General features: G+C 40.7%; 1 protein-coding gene across 8 annotated transcripts in view; it reads left to right on the top strand.

The window, feature by feature from the left end:
- Positions 1–20,516, top strand: part of Atp8b (ATPase phospholipid transporting 8B) — a 54,371-nt gene that overhangs the window by 22,733 nt on the left and 11,122 nt on the right. For 4 of the 8 annotated variants that reach the window (XM_071797348.1, XM_071797347.1, XM_071797346.1 and 1 more), the window contains exons 1-3: positions 5,395–6,292; positions 15,537–16,116; positions 19,354–19,888. In XM_071797348.1, the coding sequence (XP_071653449.1) occupies positions 15,970–16,116; positions 19,354–19,888 (682 nt within the window). In that variant the 5' untranslated portion in view covers positions 5,395–6,292; positions 15,537–15,969. Of the gene's footprint in view, positions 1–3,038; positions 3,893–5,394; positions 6,293–15,536; positions 16,200–19,353; positions 19,889–20,516 lie in introns of those variants that run through there. The other 4 variants (XM_071797352.1, XM_071797351.1, XM_071797350.1 and 1 more) reach the window with 3 other exon arrangements.

Genomic DNA, 20,516 nt, shown 5'->3' with positions numbered 1-20,516 from the left:
TTCACAAGTTTCATTATAAACTAAAAAAAAAGTTAGAGGACTCATATCATTTTCTTTATAAATGATTGATACACGACCTGTGAAATACCCTCGGTGAAAAGATCGATAATATACATATATGTATATATTCATTCACTCTACCGCATGATTTATGGGAGCTGCAGAAACTCGTGCGGCCGGAGAGATATAGCTTTATCCGCGTTATCCGATCTTTATTATCAAGTCAGTGATGTCGCGCCGGCGAGGCTCGGCGTTGGTGTGCGAGAGTTACGTTAACCGTTAATTCATTACGATGATTTAATTCCGAGTACGAGCTAAGCGAGCTCGCGTAAGTTGATGCCCGATACCGCCTTCTTGGGTTGGATTTCATTCCACACACGCCGCACACGGCGTTAACTCAATTATCATCGTACGGACGATAAAGCATACGTTAAGGCCTCATTCATGCCGACAGCTGAAACCTTCAAACGACGTCACGGCTACCTACCCCGTGGCACGAGAAGCTACGCGGTTATTCGCGAAACGTTTCTGACGCGTATGAGGTCTCTTAAAAATTGTTAACTCTCTAGAAACACAGTTACCTTTCAACGAGGAACGTGTCGCTTACAAGCGGATTATATAATTTTTAATTAATATATTTAAATCATTTCTTTTTTATCGCGAAAAGTGAAACACGAGTCAACAGATGTCTGATGTTAGAATAAAAAAAAAGAACCTAGTGTAAAGCGACAGAGAAAGAGAGTTAAAACAGAAAAATTCTCGTGACAATCTTCGGGCCATACATCTCTTAGCCTCCATCGCAATCTCCGATCACAAACGCGCACGTGACCCCCCCCCGAAAGAATCCACGGTACGCACGCGAGGCCTAAACCGTCTGTGCAAGGCCACAACGCGAACTCTTAACTCATGTTCCCCGAAAAGGAACTTACAATTTGCGAATAAACGATTCCTTCGTGGACACGTCAGACGTGACAAAACTTTGCTGTGAATCAAGGATACGTGAATACGTAACGAGGGTGGTAAGCTGGCGCGACTTAGCTTCGATTGACCATCGGCCTGTGTGTATCGTTGATCCGTCGTACGGTCGTCCGGCGCGGCGGTGTAGCGGTGTGTCGGCTTATGCCGATGTGTCCTTGAGATACGCGATTGAGAACTGGATTTCATGCGTTCCATATTCCACGTTCGTCAGCTTGCCCTATTCTCGTGACCGGCCGCCATTAAATACAATACGTATTCGTTAAGTGTCCGATATACAATTTGATTGCGTTGTTAATTTTATATCGTGTTAATTTGTTTAAATCGTTAATTTTACGGGGCTAACGTTTTAATAATTAATAAATGTTCTGATTAATAAATGTTCGAATCAGACGCTATAAAAATTTAGAAGTGTTATAGCTACTTCTTTCCTTGAGTTCTGGCTTGCAAATTTCCCGCGGGGATCATACAGTGTATGATTAATTAGTTCATTTGTTTAGTGATTACTTGTCCAACACAGTAGAGCTGTTTATCGTAACAGAACTGTTTATTATCGTAACGGAATACTTTTAAAGCCAACTGTAATAGTGTAATCTAATACTGCGTTCAATGTTGATCGGCGGTGAAAGTGTTTAGAAACAGTGGAGCCTACGTGTATATCTTGTTACTGCAAATGATATATAGATACGCAAATAGAAGTATTTAATAAATAACTAATGAATGCGTAAATGATAATCGATATGATTGCTAGATATTAACGTGTATATATTTCCATCACAGATACGTATAAACACCAATATCTGGTATACAAATTATTTCCACAATATATCATATGTCAGTTTATTTATGAAGGTAAAGAAGCATCTGGATTTTTAATCAATAAAATATATAAATTAACGAGTATACGATTTACGTCATGATGATCTATCAGTCTTTATTTCCGAAAAGAAAAACAAATATTATTCTTGATAATTATTTGCCGATTTACGTACATGATATCTGAGATAAGAGCTTTAACCGTAACATTTTCACACAGGTTAATCGAAATTATGAATTATTTGTATCACTGCGTGTTTTAAATTGTGTGCATTTAAATGAAATATTTAGATATGTAAATTACTGTTGACTTGTAAAATATCTATTTTAACGAAGATTGTACAAACGAAAATCACTCTCTTAATTTAAAGTTAATTATACTAATTTGCGAACTTTGTTTTGTGATAATTTATAATAATGCCTATTGTTTCATCATGGTACTGTGATATTTGATTATTCAGAAGTTCGCACATTTGTCAAACATGTCATCTAGCTTCTTTGGTCGCATGGCGTTCTTTCAGAAAAGACGTCAGCATATTTGATGTTATATACATCAAATATTGAATACCTTTATATGAACAGACCCTTATCGATAGGCCGGACTCTCCATCTCGTCAGAGCTTTCCATCGCATTTTCCTTCATTTTACTGCCGAGTATTCGACCGCTCTCTTTTTTTATTGAACAGAACAATCTTTTGTAAGCAGATCAATATATCGAAATATATCTGTCATCGTGGAAAAGATGTTTATTTAAAAGTAGTTTATTTTTATAAAAAGTATATATATATATTTGAAAATTTACTTTTAATTATTACTTTTAAATATATATACCTACAGACCCCTACATATATGAAGAGTATAAGAAAAAAACGATCAAAGTCCACTTTTTGTTGAAGTTGATCTGATCATACTATCTTGTGGCATTTTCAAAGAACTTTCATAATTATCTGTTCTGATCAAGAACAGTTGTAACGTAAACTATTTGATGTCTTAAAACTTAAAATTGCGTTTTTTTCGAAATTACTCCGGATGGACATTGATCGTACATATAATATAAATTTTATTATATGTATATATATATGTATATAAATTATATATGTTATTTTATTATTTTGTAGAAGTAGACCTCAAAGCGAGACTAAAATTTATAAGATGTCAGGAAAATTCATTGACATTAGCTTGTTAATTGAACTAACAATAGAGCAAAAGAGTTAACGGCACTTGATCGCGGTCTCTCTTTGTTGCAGCCTGCACCCACGAAACCTAAGAACGTGGGAGCCGATCGGTGAAACTTGGCGGCGCGCGAGGGTGGTGTCCGCGGGCACCACCGAATACTGGGGTACCTCGAGGACAAGGAGGAAGTCCTGGAGGAGGAAGAGGCGGTTCGCAGGCGGGAGGGAAGGCGGGAGGTGACTATCCACCCCACATGGACGCCACCCCCAAAGGACCACCCGTACCCCCCACACCGGATATCCTGTCGTCATTATCTCGCCGCGGAATATCCGACTTAAGCGTCGTCGCGGTGTCACCGCACCGTGCCTTACGTCGCCGTCAACGCCGTCGAATATCCACCAGGAGGCCACCTTCATTGCTCGTCCTCGGTGGTGGTAATTGTCGCGTGCCGAGGAAACCATTAAGAACGTCATCCCCGTCGTCACCTACGTGCCTCGATCCTCTTCGTCTTCTGCGTCCCGCGGTGGAAGGGCCATCGATTTCACGTCGTCTCTACAACATTCTGGAAACGAGACGTCGCGCTCGAGGATCGTCCGTCGCTGCTGGCAGTGAGACGATCCTATCCCTGGATCGCCTGGATAGTTCCACGTGGCGCCCGAACACGACGACGACGTCGACCGCTCGCCAGGCGGAGGGAGAGTTTTTTACGCATCGGGTTTTTACACCACGTCAACGCGCGTTTGATGCCTACTTTACAACAGCTGACCAACGTCGTCGCGCCGGAAGGTCGCTCTGTTTAACGGCCGTCATCTTCCGCGTCGACGGATATATCGACAGACTCCGTCCACAAGCGCCTAACTCGAAAGTACAGCCTAAAACTAAACCACGCGAACAATGTCGCGCAGCGCTGCCACGCGGCCTATGCAAGGTGAGTGATCTCAAATATTTATTTATTGACTCGCGATACACGTTGCATTTCTTACACTCACCTTTTGCGCTACGTTATGATATAAGTATTTGTAGACATCAATGATTCTTATTAGAAATAGCACATGTACGATATAGACGTAATATGATACACGCGTCAACGTTGCATCATGGATAAGAAAGAAGCTCTATACTATAAAAAAAAAAACGTTAAATATATGAAATACTCGAAATAAACGCATGTCGATCAGTTTTGATGGCTCATTGATCTGTTAATTCTAATTTTACTTCTTTCGAAGTTTTTTTAAATCGAGTAACGGAACGCCTTTACGCCTTACGTCATTTTTGCTTTCAACTTCCCCGAATGATGAGGCCATACTTCCAGCGAAAACGTTGTGCGAAACGGAGTTTCGCCACCCACGCGTTTATTCCGGCAATCTCCCGCTATTCAACTGCTCGGTGATCGGTCTGTTATTTTCTCGCTAGATATTCTGTAAAGAGAACAGTCATGATAGCCACGTGTTCTCCTAATTTCGATAAACGACCTATTTTTAAAAATGAAAATTGTAATAATTCCTAATATTCCTAAACTGGCTCAGTTTTATGAAATTTGTTTATTTTTGTTCTGACATATCTTCTGATATCTTCTGATGATACAAACGCAAATAATATTGATCATCGCGCATATAAAGTTCTCTTACATTATTTAGAGTTACTTCATAAGTTTAATAATTCTTCTATCCTATTCTTCTTACTTCTTCTACAGCCGTAATTTTTGTAAAGAGCTAGTTTCTTTAATGAAAACCACACTGTTAAATATTAAAGTATGAAATTTGAACTAATACTTTGAAATAAATAACATTTTGATATTTTTAACTACCATATGTGTTGACATTTATTATTTTAACAGAAAATAGTATTATTTTAACTTTATTGGTTTAGATCAATTAACATTGTTTTAAATAACGACATATTGAGTAGGAGTAGTGATGACTTAAAGGTTCAAAATGACTCGAATTGAGTATAATTTGACATTACGAATTCAATAGTGTAGTACAGCTTTTCATTTTATAAAACACTGTTCAATGACTCTTGTTAAAATTCAGAACTTATCAATCAAAATTATGTATCATATTTAAAACTATCCCGCTCTTTAAAGCGAGACTTTTAATTTTTACCGACTCGTGTCGCCGTTCCCCGTTAAATAGCTCGAGTACTCGAGTTCTCTGGTCGTTCGTACCAGCTGCGTAGCAGCGGATCGATCGAAACATTCGAAACCCCGGTGCCGCACCTGCGTTCACCACCGTCAGTGCAGCAGCAACCCTCTTTACCCCCGTGGCCGTCGACGCACGGCGTCGTCTCGGCGTCTCGAATTTTCGCCGCGCCGTTAATCCTGGCGTCGCGACGCCGAGCGTCGCGTGGCGCCGTCGCTGGACGACGCCTCGAGGTCGCGCGTCTCGACACTCGAGCCAGCCAACCAGCCAGCCAGCCCTTGTGTGTGTCGTGCGAGACTGTTTCGTTACGTCGCGGTAAAGTGCGCCGTCGTGCTCCTCCGCCGGAGGGAGAGAAACGCGGACACCCTCGGTGCGTGCCGTTGATTCGCGATCCGCGGTGCTGTGCGTGCGTGCGTGCGTACGTACGTGCGTACGTGTGCCGTCCACGGGTTCGTTGTCAATCAGGTGTCCTTTCGCGCGCGCCGGCTCGTCGTCGTCGTCGTCGTCGATTCGCGCTTGGTGCGCTCGTGAGGCGATAACGGTGACGGTGAACGACGACGGATACGGTGATGGTGATGGTGTTGGTAATAATGATGATGATGCCGATGATGGAGAAGATGATGATGATGATGTTAGTGCCGGTGCTGCGCGAGACAAGAGACAGTGTCCGCCCAATCGCCGGCTGATCTACTCGCGACTCGCGACTTATATCCCAGAGGAGAGAGGATCTCGCGTGTGAATCTCCCATTAGACGTCGACGATAACGACGATGTGACCATTCGGACGTCCGTCTTACTGTCGTCATCGTCGTCTCGATCGCGTTTCAGTCGCAGAGGGATCGTGCCATGTAAAACGTAACGTAATCGCGGACATTCTCGACGAGATACCGAGTACCGGGACGGTATGATGACACGGATTCGCTATCACGCATGCCGACGTCATCGCACCTACATCCACCTCTCCGTTCGGATTTCTGGTCAATCGAGGGATTCGTCAGGGCGTTGATATATGACGAATGCACGACGATCCTGAGACCGACGTCTACTAACTGCGAATCTCCGTCGCGTTGATCCGCGTATACGCTCCGGGATAACCAACGTTGACCTCATCGCGACGGCGATCGATTGCCGTTTAAAAGCCTCACGGGCGTTCGTACGCGCCTCGTCGTCGCTGCACGCGCTTACGCGGTAAGGCTCCTCTCTTTTCTGACTCATACTCTTTTTCTCTTTCCACGAAATCGAGATCATATAGATTTTTTTTTTTTTTTTACCGAGAAGAGAATACGAACGAATCAATTGAGAGAGCATTCATTAGTCGCGAAAATTGTTTGGAAAAAGCTTTATTTATCGAGAAATGTTGATTAAATTGTTGTGGAATTTATTGTTTAATCAAGGGATGAGGGTATTTGATACTGAGAACTGAAAAATTGATCTATTTCAGTTCAGCAAGGAGCATCGATTAGCTCTTTATTTTTACCGTGTTTTTACCTTGTTTTTCAGCGGAGATCAATTAATTCACGAACAATCGTTTGATTTCCGGAGATGAAAAATTAATTTAGTTTATTTCGCAAGAAAACGTCAATTGAACTTTCCCTTCTGTTGTTTCCCCTCCTGTTGTTTCGGTGGAGATGTAATTATTGGTGAATTCTGTCGGTTTCGGGAAAAATTAATTTAGTCCACACAGTTGAATGAGAAATGCCGATTAAGTCTCTCTTTATATGTTTAAATCGGAACAGTCGGATTTTTATATGTGCGGAGCCTATTTATTTCTCTTTCTTCTCTTTCGGTCTTGAATTTGCTTTTTTTCTTCCTTCTATACATGGATGTGACGATCGTTAAAACGACGTCGGCGAGGGTGCTTTTGTTGCGAGCGCGACGAGAGTAAAGAAGTCGCTCCCTCGAGAACGACGTAATGACGAGTGGAAAAGCACCATGCCGGGGTATTGAAATGGGGCAGATCATCCCTTGTGGCCGAGGAAATCTTCAAATTGCATCGAGACTGTATTTAAGCGTATCTCGGGGAAAACGTGACGTCAACGTAACTTTGCTGGAGAGGATAAGGGACGGTTTAAAAGAAGCAAAAGATTTTTGTGTTTTATCCGGGTTCTCGTTTTCGATTAATTCGCTTTGTTAGAACGGGCAAAGAGGCCGCAAAGCGAGGAAGACAATATCGCGTTAGCGTTTATCGAATGAAAAGTGCATTTCCTTTTCGCCGCAGGATGAAAAGTAGGTTGCTCAACCTTTTTTTTTCGATGTTGATTTTGCAGCTGCATTTGCGTGCCTGTCGATCGATAAAGCCGCAGAGAATGACGGGACAGGATGAGGTTCACGTTTTCATTTGAACGCTCGGTGAAGTTTAATTAATTAGAAGTCTTTTCCAGCGTGTCGCGAAACGCGTCGTTTAACTTGTCTTTCACGATTTCACGGCGAGACGTTTATCGGCTCGCTCGAGCATAACCCGACCTTGGAAATGTATTCGCCGGGAGAAATTACGGTTAGCGTTACGTTGATGACTAGGGCCCCTCCACCCCCCGGGGGAATTTTTTCGTACGGTCGCGCGCTGTCAGAATAAATGGGAGCGTCGCCAATGCCACGTGTTGTTAATCATCTTTATCGGTCGCTTTACAAACGTACGCGCGGATCAATAATAAACACGCAGATGGACTGGACAATCAACTAGTGGCTGAATTATTGCAAGGTAAAAGGTAAATAGGTGGCTCATTGAGAATTCTATTATATTCGCGGAGTATCTTGATCGAAAGTGCTGGTCGTAAAGTCGTCGGACCAGCGGGCAGACAGATTGTCAATTTTGTAGCCGTACCAGGGCCAACTAACAATAAAATCAATTTGCACTGAAAACGAGCTTCCGTTTATCCTAAGCGTGTATAAACTTCAGCTGCACTGACCTGAGGAATCAAGCGGATGCGTTTTTACGAATTATTTATGGAACTTGTAAACATGTTCGCGCGCTATCACTAAAGTTTCTCATTATTGCGCAAAGAATTAAAAACCTGAATTTATGGCAAGAGATTCAATTGCTCGTTACGTGCGCTGGTTACGTACACTGTAAAGTCGAAGGAGGTTAAGATCAGTTATTGCTAGCTAGTTTACCGCCCGGATACTTATAGATGTAATGACGCAATTTACTTTAATCCGCCATTGCTTAATTGCTTCGCTCCATCGCGGCCGATGGAAATCTGGACCCCTATTACATGAAGTGTCTCGCTTCATCAGCTATAATGACTGTTGACATTCGTTGATAACTTTAAAATAGATTTTCGCATAATTTGATAGAACATCTAATCAACGTCGGTGACACTTAACGTCAGAGATTAGAGATTTTTGGCCGGGCTTCAAAGATATAAATGAATGATCAAAGCTTGTTTTTCGTCAGTCGAGCTTAAATTAGTTCCGTCAGTCAGCCTAAATGTTTACTTAAAGGGAAATTTAATTTGAGCCAAGATTTTTTTAGTCGAAAATTAAAAGTGTTTCGAGTCGCAAATTTTCCATGCATAGATTTTCTGCAATTCTATCTAAAGAATTTGCGATCGAAAGGACATCCGGCAATGGTAATAGACACTCTGTATAGGGACGTTGATTTACGCAAGACGATACTGCCTGTTGGCCTGGAAAACTTAAACTGGAGCAACGAGCAACCTAATAATGCTCGACACTCAGAGGGAATGAGCAATTCAGTTATTATTAATATCTCGCGGCTGGCTGTGTATACACATTGCGATGATTAAATATGTTCGATATTGTAGATATCGTATATCTACGTTGTGTCACCAATATCTACGTTTGATCATAAGGTACAAATTCTTACTTCGTACATCGATTCCGTATTAATCTTTTATAGATTTCTTTTAGAGTCTCTATACCATGGACAGAATACTTACCAGAGCTAAGGAAAAGTAAATTAAATGTTAATTATAATATTATTATTATTTTTTTTTTTTTTTAGAAAAATTACTTTAAATAAAATATTCTCTGAATTTTTAGAATTGCATGCAGGAGTTTTCTGAAGAAATTGATACAACTAGGATTTAGTTTCTAAGCAATTTTTAATTTTGATGATCTCGTGAATCTTCTCAAAGTTAGCACTCTTCTCAAAACACAACAAAACTTTCTATTAGATAATAAGCAACGTGTCAACATTTAGGATCGTAAAAGCACGACACGCTATGGTCGTACTGTCGTTTATGTCAATCTGTTTTTTTAACCCGTCGACGGAATTAGGCACAAATGAAACTAATTCGAGAGTAGCCAGCCGGCGATAGTATCGATTGGCCGGTCTGAATAAAATATACGTGAAGGAAAGAAAAGGAAGAAAAAATTTATTAAGAAAGTTTCACGACGTTTTAGACAGACTCTTTTTACGCGTTCCTTACGTTCCTTTTTATGCGAAATAGTTTGAAAATTGTTTTCACTCTTCGATCAACGAAAGATACTTTATCTTCGGAATATCGAGATTGCTGCCTACGTGATGATACCCCAGAGATATCTTGATTTATTTACTGATTCTAGATTACGTATATTAAAATAAATTTCGTTAAAGTTTACTTTCCGTATATTCTCTGGCAAGCACCTACAGATAAATTTATATATTTTATATATATATATATATATATATATATATATATATATATATTCTATGTAGATATCTAACAAATTTAGAAAAGCTTATAGATCTTTTTAATCGTAAAAAAGATTTGAGTTAAGATTTAAAATTTTCATGTTTTAATTACTTTGAGAAAATAAATTATTGAGCTTTTTTCCAAAAACTTGGAGCCATTATACAAATTCTGATAGACTCATGCGCCTAAATGATAAAATGTCGTCGGTTGTCATGCGACCATTGGCTCCGACAGCGATGTTAGGCGTCCCACTTTTACGTATGTTTCCTAGGAAATTGTAACTTCGCGTGGGTCGTTTCATTATTGTTTCATTATGCGATAATCCGAGAGTGAGGCCGGCCGGACTTGTGACCCTTCGACTTTTGGCATGCAGCGGTTCCTGTTGTAATGCAATACGGTTATGAAAATGATTTATTCTTTGTCCTTTCATTTATATACTTTTACTCAATTATTCTGGTATTTCGTGTCAAACAAAAAAATACGTAGTATTTTTCAATATTGTTTTAATATGATTGCTTTTGATAACTGGATTTTCAATTTGCACAAATTTATTTAAACTGAATCCCAGCCACGTTTGTGAAATCGTATCAATATATCAATCTAAAGAAATTATTTAGTTTGGAAGGCATATAGAGAAACAAAACGAAAATAGCATGTATACTTTCGCTTACAAAGATAATATTTGGTGTCGAAACTTGCGTGCGCAGTCCGGAATAATCGTTAAATCCAAATGGGTTTACGTTACATCGCACAATCGCAGCGTTTCTCATTACCATACAGCCGGGTTGAATAAAGGCGAGGGAAGGAAAAAAGGCGCCCGGCTCATCAGTATTGCTCGTCTGGGTGTCGCAGAGCCGATTGTGTCACCGACAAAGCCAGATAATTGAAACGAATGACAGGAGGTTCTGGTCGAATGCCAATTATCGAATACACATCGCCGTTACCGCGGCTGAAGGTGCAAAAAAGCTCTATGGCACGGTTAGCACCATATATCGCTCGTGTTCCTTGAAGTGCTTCATCGTAGCCCCGCGTAAAACGATACAACGACTTACATAACGGATCTGAGATGCTGCAAAAAGTGATGATGCAGCTGACACGATAATAAGAGCACGCGGGCGCGTCGGATTTATTTCGATTTTAGTTTCGCCTTCAAATTCATATTTTCGAGGAGCTCGTAAATGACGTAAGATGGACGAAATCGCGGTATCATCAAAAACATGTCTATAGAATATTCTTACGGAATGTTAATTTTTTTTATTATACAATATTATTTTTTCTTTCTATTTTTTTTTCTAAATCGAGACGTGGAAGCATTGTGAATGACATTTCATTTACAACCTAGCGTTACAAAGATGGTCTGTCATGCATAGCATCAGCGAGTTGCACAACGCATCTCGGATGCTGGAGACGATCGCGTACGACGACGATGCACCCAATGCGATCGATAAGAGAACGCACGTTGCATTTATTTCACGTTCTCTCGCATCGACGGTATATCCGTTTCGTCATCAATACCACGAATTACAATCGTTACTATGAAGACCGTCGGCACCTTTGTAGGTAATGTATATGGAGCGTAACACGATTCCTATTGAAGTCCGATGCAGATATATCGACGCCTGTTCCGGTTATTTTACAATTAATTCTACAATTAATTTTAATAATTTATTTTGCGTCTATGGTAAAATTCTCTTTGAGGAGGAAAATAAATAAGGTAAAAGTATCAATATATCGAGACAGGTCCCGATATAGGTGGAGAGTTAGTAATATATTTACGATATACTAAGAATTTTGAATTATAAACGCAAAAATAAAAATTAGTTCGCAAAATATAAGATATACAAAATATTATGAAAAAGAAATTGTATTGGCATAAACATTTGTTGAAATAAAAAATATTTTTTTATGGACATAGCTGAGAATCACATTTTATTAGTGTTACAGAATATAAGTCATAAGCAGAACGACAATTTTCTTTAAGATAACTATAAGTGTAAATATTAACCGAACGTGACTTATTGATATGTATCAATTTTCAAAGTTGAGATAGACAGAAGATATTATAATCCTTTTATACTATAATTTTTCAAGTGTTCACGTATTGGGTCATTTCAACTGGTTAACATTTTAATAAAATTTGATGTTCAAAAGCAATTTTCCAACAAATATTTACTTTTCCATTTATAAAATATAGTCTGCTTTCACACTCTACCATGTCTTTATCAAAAATTGAATGGTTCTTCAACTTTTAGTAAGAAAATTCTTCGTATGTACTCTGTGTCCCGGTATATTGATACTTTTATCTTACGTGACGCGTGCGCGAAGAGAAGTATAAATGGATGTGCGTATTTCGGTCGCAAACCTACACCTCGAGATTGCACACGTGTTCCGAACTTTCTCTTTCCTTTTTTCATCACTCGCGTTTTCGGTCCGTTCGAATTTTTGTTTTTGTGCGCGTACAATATATAGGAATGCTTCTAAGTCTTCTACTTTTGTTTTTAGAAAGAGATAGAGAATTGATTAGTTTTGATGTTTTATCAAGAGAGTGCGTCTCACATACACACACTTGCACACACCGAGCAATATATTGCCTTCGTATTGACGTAATTGCTCTACTCTTTATTTAGTTTCTGGGATCTACGGTTCAGAGAAAATATACGCAAAATTTCCCTCGCTTATTCTACAATTTTTACGATTTAGAAAAAATATGCAAGATCTTTCTCGCGTGTTTCATACGATAAACGAATACCAAATGTTTATCCATGCAAATTGTGGATAAAAATTTACGTCTCACCGCACAATAACAATTTAGACTATACTATTATAATAATCCGTTGTAACAGCAAAGAGTCATCACGCTACGCACTTACTAACGGAAGTGGAGTACCGCGCGGTTCCATTATTGTCGAAAACTCCGCGCTGTGCTTTTCCAGACGAAATCCAGACGAGATCACGAAAGCCCCTGTTATAGACTGCCGGCCGCGCGTCACTCTATGCCAGAAGATCCGGGGTTAATTATGCCGTACGTACCATCCATATCCGTACTCGCATATAGCCATCGTTCTATACTTAGCCGCCCACGAGTATAGAGTGATTTGTTTATGATTTCTCTGAGCGAGAAAGGAAACCGACAGTTGGTTTCACTAACAGATATCTAAGCTTCATCTTAACCGCCTTTCATCTTCAGATTGAAAGTAAAAAAACATTTATTTTTTATTCGGAAATAATTAAACAAATGATTAACTCAGCAAGAAAAGTAAAAGTTATCGAATTGTTATCTTTTTTAACCAACTTCAAAAAAAGGAGGTTCTATATTCGGCGTGTATGTATGTATGTCCACGATTTTCTCTAAAACTATTGGACGGATTCAAGTGCGGTTTTCACTGTCCTATAGAGCAATTCTCCAGGAAGGTTTTAGTACATAAATATCGCGCTAGAACATTAGGGTACGGAGCAGTAAGAAAATATGCGATAATAATTATTCATATTAATTTAATGAAGCACTAAGAAAGTATAAAATAAAAAATTTTTTTTAAATCGAACCAACTTCAAAAAAAGCTCTAAAAAGTTTTTAAAAAATAAAAAAAATTGAAAAAAGCTTTAAAAAAAGGATAAAATAATACTTTTAAGAATCCCTTTTAATTTTTTGAAATCGGTGCAAAATGAATAATACTTTTCAATTTTTGAAGTCGGCGCCAAATTAATGATTCTTAAAAGTATTATTTTATACTTTTTAAAGCTTTTTTCAATTTTTTTTATTTTTTAAATATTATTAAATGCAAAAGTAATATATTGTTACTTGTTCCATTTTCTGAAATGTTTCTGAACGTTAAACATACGTGTAAGTATCGCGAGCAAAAGTTAGACAGCGCTATTTCTATCGATGGTATTTCGGCAGTCTAGAATGCTGGAACAATTTCCTGGTTCGGCACCATTATATCTTATATAAGAGCCCTCTTCTATATATCGCGTCTCCGGCGCGATCGACTGATAGGTTTCGGCGGCGGAAATCCTTGGAAATCTCTCGGGCTCGGATACGCGCGCGGTCACCGCAAGGCTTGCTGGTTATATTATTTTGGGAGGAAGCCCGGATATTTTCGTTGCTAGACGCGGCAACAGAGGTGGCGGCTTCGGCGAACGATGACATCACTCTAGTATGCGGGATCAAGGACGGCGAAGAGCGAGCGTGCCGAACGCTACTCTGGAAGGATCTACTTGAAGCGTTCGCTCGAGTGCACGTGTACTTAGTACGCGAGAGGTGTTCTTGCTCTCGATAGCAATTTTCGAGGAGCGTTATCTCACACATTATGTTTATTAATTAAATATACGCCGATATATACTTTCGTATTTTTTTTAATGGTTTCGTGAAAGACGACGATCAGCTTTTAATTCACGCGCCCTTAATTAATGGACAATCGCTGTCGATTCTTTGCTTGTTTTAAATTCTCATTATCAGAAGTCGCTCTTTCTAAAAAAGAGAGAGAGAGCAATCTTGAATTGCTCGTCCCTTGCCCTTCCAGCATTCGCGATAAGCTCATTAGGGACGAGGCGGAAGTGCATCAGACGCGTTTCGCGATGCACAGTTGTTTTGTTACCTGCCCGATAAGGTCATTCTGGTCTAGAAGCGGAACGGATGCGCCGCTTTCCGAGCGGTCAATAGGTATTTATGCATAAATACTAAGGGTAGTTGATTTCATAGGCGTACCCAGAGCTAGAATTAGCGAGAAACGGACGGCCGCCTCTGGAAAACGGGATACCGCACACCGTCCATTGCGAGCCGTCTCCGGTTACTGACACATAAACGCGATAGTTAGCCTACACGTGGGTAGATAAGTGTGCGTTGCGATCTTTTTCTATGACATGTTTTCGTGGATGGGAAACGTCTATTTAACTTGGAGAATAGCCCGGCGAGTGTGTGCGTGTCGGATACAGGCGGCAACGTTTCAGTGCCTATATTCCTCGCTGTATCTATTCGATTTATGCACGCAGTAACTATTTTTTTAATTTATTCATTCATCAATCTTGCGAAATGATTACTTGCTGTACAATTTGGCAAATTTTCTTGTCTTACAACTACAATGGTTGACTTAAAAATATAACTTAAAATGATATTTTTGTACGAGTGCGTTTAAAAATCTTTTTAAATCTTTTAGAAGAAGATAAAGAGAAATTGCTTTTAGTATTTTTAATATGCGAACGAGGATTAAATTAATTAATTCAAAACGAGCCAATTGTGAGTACAATAATCTACTGGTTAGATGCCATTGTTTCCCTGCTTCCTTGATAACAGAATTCATCAGGAGAAGGCGTGTTAGATAACGCGTCTAACCATGAATAAACCGCGTTACCGCATGTAAGGAGAGCAACGATGATAATAATAATACGCCGTTCCTTTTTTTCCCTACACGTGGCAACTCGTTGCCAGCTCGAATTAGCCCTTATATTTCCAAGGTTGTATAAACAATTAAAAGAGTATAACCTGTAAGTTAACATTGATTGCGATACCAAAACGTGTTTTTCCGATACAAGCGATAACGATAATTTTCCCAGAATGTTATATTTTGGATAATAAATGATAAACTTTACTACGAGATTCATGCTTAATTCACTCTGTATCGCAACGATCAGTCTTCATTTGGAAAGTTTCCAAAAACCTGACTACAAGGGATGAATAGCGATGTAGCGTCGTAACAATCCCATTGCGAATAATCCAAGTTTGGTCTTTTCCACATCGTTGTTTTCTTGATCTTTTGCCGTGTACGATCTCGATGACAGGATCGCCGATTTCCTTGCAGAAGTTACTACTACAGACAAGACGTGGCGATCGCATTGAAGAGGAAGACTTTGACGTTTCGAGACCTTGTCGCGAGGAGAACGCGACTTTTTTGTCTTGTCTAAAAGGCAAAATTTTCGTGAATCCAAATTTCCGGTGACTTTGGAAGACCGAGAGAAGTCTCGGGCGGGATTCCCTCGCGGTCACTTCTCGCGGCGGCGGACAATTGCGTTCTAACGGGTGAAAGACGCGTACGCTCAGCAGGTGGTACGCAACATTGAGCACGGGGGCGTCGGGTGTTCGGACCCTACGGGAGAATGTCGATTGGACGACCGAGTCAATCGAGTCACCGGAACGAGAGGCAGTCGAGTGGTGGGTACGGTGGTGGTGCGGTGACCAGGTACGTCGGAATTTGGATCGCGAGGTGCCAGCTGGTGGACTAATGCGGCCCCGCGATGATCGGCGGAGACGAGAAGACCGCGGTGGTGGGCCCCAGGTGGAAGAACTATGTAAGAGGCGAAGCGCGAAGCGGGGGGGACGAGGTCATCGTCTCGCCGCCGGCGACGGCGGCGCGGCTCAGGTGCCAGAAGGTGGCAGAAGAGGTTGGCCTTATAGAGGGTTTATAGTTTGCGTAGGATAGACGATGAGCGTCGAGGTCGACACGCTGGAACTCGAGGTCTTCGAGGTGAGTCCTCAGCCCCTCTCGAGGATGCGACGAACGGAAGTCGGCGCGAAACACACCCGCGCGTCGTGGAAAAAGAAGCGGTCACGTTTGCCCGCGCTAACGAGGAGATCGTTACTCGAGGAAATGCGGAATGCTCGACGATTGTATCGAGCGGTCTCGCCGGCGAGATTTTAATCCGCGTGTTTAATCCGGACGAAGTAATTGCTTAACGTCTCGCTGTTGTTTTCGACGCTTCCGATTGAAGGAAAATTTCCCGGGATTTTTCTTTTCGTTGAAGAAACTTTTGGAAGACGAGCAGAGCATTTTTTAAATATATTATTAAATATATTATTTTGGGATTTTATGATTTTGATATTGATAACATATCAATCAATATTATTTTTTATTATCTAAGTTTTTATTAAATATAGATGATACGAAGAGTCTGTAAAGACTGTCTTGTATATAATTTGCAAGCTTATATTAAACGAGCAGGATTTTACGTCTATTTTCGTGCTTATGTAACTTAAGTATCTGACAATAATAACGTACTACAGAGTTTTAACCATAGTTACAATGTTGCCTGTTGCGTAACACCATGGCAGAAGTTAACCACGATCTCCATTAAATTAGAACTTTTTTCAAAAACGTTTAAAAAATTATTTTTATAGAACATAATATTTTTTTTTTACAATAACGTTATAATAATATGTGTATATAGAATTTGGCCTTTTTTTACACTAATGCAACGCACGAAACGTGCGAAAGATTTTAATTTCGTTCGGTATCGAGTCGAGAACAATACTTGTTGGGAGAGCAATTTGACTTCCTGACTGTACAACGGCGAGACTGTAGAGTTACGCAATTTTCGATATTATGCAATGGACTTCCGTTCGCTAGCCCGCGTGCCGTTTGACAAGTAATGCGCTTTGGACGAGACTTTGTCGGCGCGAATGAGCTATCATCGCGGAGCATGTAGATCCGTCAAGTTTTTTTCGATTAACATGAACGCACTCCCATCCTTATTCGTTTTTTATTCCCATAACATATTATTCATACCGAACATTTATACCTGCCTGCCCACATAAGGAAAAATGATCAGCGCTTAGAGATAATTGATAGCCTTGTCACTGCGATATATCTACTCTCGTGAATACTTATTTCAATTATGTAAAGTGCACACGAATTCACACGCGAGTATAAAAATATAATATAAAATTGAAATTATATATGTACATATGTAATAATATATATGTACAGTGGGGAGCTCATTTATGCTCCCCACTGTACATATACGTGTTTATATGTTTTCTAATGAAATAATTTTTTAAATCTAATCTTGTTATAGTAAAGTGTTTTGATTTCACTGATCGATATTCCCTTGCACTTTCTCAAACGCAAGTTTAATCTTGTTACACGTGGAATTACCATCGCGTGTGGCTTAGAACCAGCTTGCGAGAGTAAATCGGAGCATTTGAGCCAGTCGGTCGAAATATTCAGACAGTTTGGTCAAGCAAGCTCCGTACACATTTTCAATCATTACAGAAGATTTCAACATTCGCAGGGTCAAAATGCAAAACGCGAATATTAAAAGGATAGAATCGAAAACATTTCATATATAATCAAAGATATTAATAAAAAGATAATAATGAGATTAGACTTTTACTCTTTTAACATTAGAATCTTAATCTTTTAAGATTATAAAAATATTACGCAAAATGTTCTTCGCGGTCTTGCGTTTGTTTATATATGATTATATGCATTTCGCTTCTGAGCGACTCGTACATCGTAGTACCGATTATCAGCGTAGACTTTGACATACACTTTCTCACGCGCGTACGTCATCCGCGGAGGGAAAAAAAAATCAAACGCGGCAGCGCACGGTCGCAGCTTATAACGGCCAATAAAGCTCTTATAGACGTTCAACTTCACGTTCATCGACGTGCTGAAGCTTTATCGCGGAGTACCGGAAAAAGTCTCGATTCGCTTTGTCCGTGACATGTTTTCACGCACGCGTGCCGCGCGATCTATATTCGTATGGCGCCGCGCGCGCGCTGCTTTTCACGCGTTTTCTAGAGCACCCCGCGATCTTCGGGATTTATTTTACGCAGTCCACACGAATGGCAAATTGCTGCCGGCAAAGTGGAGCACACGCTGTGCAATCGTCCTTCACGAAATCAATACCCCATTTGCACAGAATTTCACTGTAATTGATAAAGATCTCTTCTTTCTAGAATTCTAACGCTTCTGATACGATTCGAAAATAGTTTAAGTAGATCCCCTAGATTTTTTATACTTTATTTTTAGAACTTTTTTGAAAACAAAAGTTTATCGATTATATCTGTGAAAAAGGCATGCTAGCTTCACAGAAATGTGTAATCAATATTTACGAAGAGTAGAGATATATCGCAACAACGGCTCCTTTTCGAGTTAACGTATGCATGTGAAATTATTGTATCAATCTTAAATCATCCTTATTTTTACATTTGTCATGAAGAAACAAATGTATTTTTTCTGCATCTTCATCATCCATGATTAGCCAAGATTAATTGGTTTGAATCGGTTTAGATCTCCTTTATGAACAACGTCCCTCGCGCTTTTACGCAATCCCGCAATCCTCATAAAAATATATAATATCGCGAGGTGACGTTGAAGTCTCGCGAAGGCTTCCCAAAGTGGCCGATTTCTTTTTAAGCGTCGACAAACAAGATCTGCAGAAGCAAATAATGGCGCCTATTTTAATCCTATTTTAAGCTTGGAAAGTATTAAATCTAATAGTCATCACAGAAGCCTCCTGGCTAATAGTCTGACTGTATAGGCGGAGTGTTTCATCAGGTGCCGCGTCTGTTGTTAACAAAAAATTCATGAACAATTACTACTACCAAATTCTTGGCTACTTTTCGGACAATTCTATATCAACGAAATGAAGCCTTTGCATATCTTCGACGCCAATCCTCGACTTTATCTCTACCCTGCGTCTCTTTACTCCCCCGTTCGATCTTTTCTACGCGCGTCGCGAACAACGGGAATTTTCACCCTCGCCCATGACCGTGAACGTTAGAACGAAAAAGCGCATTTGTCGTGCCAAACGGCGTGTCCTCGACCGATCGTTCCTACCTGTCCTTGAACGTGAGTCAAGTAACGTGAGCGTTCACATGTCGCGCCGACCATGAAGGTGAAGGACTGCGACGGCGAGGTCGAGTCGGCGGACGCGACGACGCGTCGCGGTGCCGCGAGGACGACGACGGCGATGTCCAGGAGCGGCAGCGAGGCAGGCGGGCAACGCAGATGCTCGATGCAGGAGGCCGAGGAAGACGACGACGGTGGCGGTGGTAGCAGTCGCAGGAAGCGGAAGAAGCGACGGAAAGGGCAGCGGAGCAAGCAGCTGCAGCTGCAGCAACCGCAGCTGGAGGTGCTGACAACCGACGGTGGTCAGCAGCGGTCGCACGCGACACTCACCCTCGCCTCGTCGTCCGACGAGGTGGAGGCGATGGGCGAGTGCTCGAAGAGGGACTCGTCCAGCAGCCTGGGCGGCGGCAGCCGGCACAACACTCTGCGAGAGTCCCTGCTGACGGTGCTGGGCAAGCTGGTGATCTGGAAGGGCACCAGGTACCGCTCCGCCACCACCGCATCGTCCTCCTCATTGGCGCCACCGAGTTCGCCACCCGCCACCGAGTGCATCGGTCGTAGCACGTCCTTCTTCTCCAGCGGTGAGTTCCTACGAACGAGATCATCGGCTAGTTTTCCCTGGGAGTCGCACCGCTGGCTCGAGTCAAGGTTCCGGACGACGTGCATTTATATAGTTGATACTTGCCAAGGCGGATATAAACAGTTACCATACGTGTCGATGCGTGACAATTTCTCTTTGATGAAGTAGTCTCGCGATAGGATTTGATGATACGTGATAGAGAGCAAAATGATATAAAATGATATATCTTATATGGAAATATATTTTTGCGTTTAACTTGTAGGTTTCACGAAGAGAGTTTCTTCTTGACATAATAAATTATTACTTAATTTTGTACGTTCCTATTCTATCTTATATTAATATCTCGGAATTTTACATCATTGGGAAGAATAAACCGCGAGCTTCCTTGACACAGTCACTATTTGGCACCAACCGCGTGCGCGTTTCCATTTAACTGACACGCTGCATTTAAATTTTGTTTATGTTACTTTTTATTTCGACTAGAATCCATCGCAAACAATAGTGCATGCACAAAGTTACGCAATGGATGGACGGCGATCAATGCCACTGATTTTAGGTATAATGCAAGTTTCAGCGACATATACTTTGTACAAAACTATCCAAGGCTCCGCGCCTCGGACACTCGAATA

Source organism: Temnothorax longispinosus, unplaced genomic scaffold (assembly GCF_030848805.1).
Source record: "Temnothorax longispinosus isolate EJ_2023e unplaced genomic scaffold, Tlon_JGU_v1 HiC_scaffold_58, whole genome shotgun sequence".
NCBI classification, from domain to species: domain Eukaryota; kingdom Metazoa; phylum Arthropoda; class Insecta; order Hymenoptera; family Formicidae; genus Temnothorax; species Temnothorax longispinosus.
Note: the sequence above shows the minus strand (reverse complement) of the source record. Positions and strands in the feature narration are given on the sequence as shown.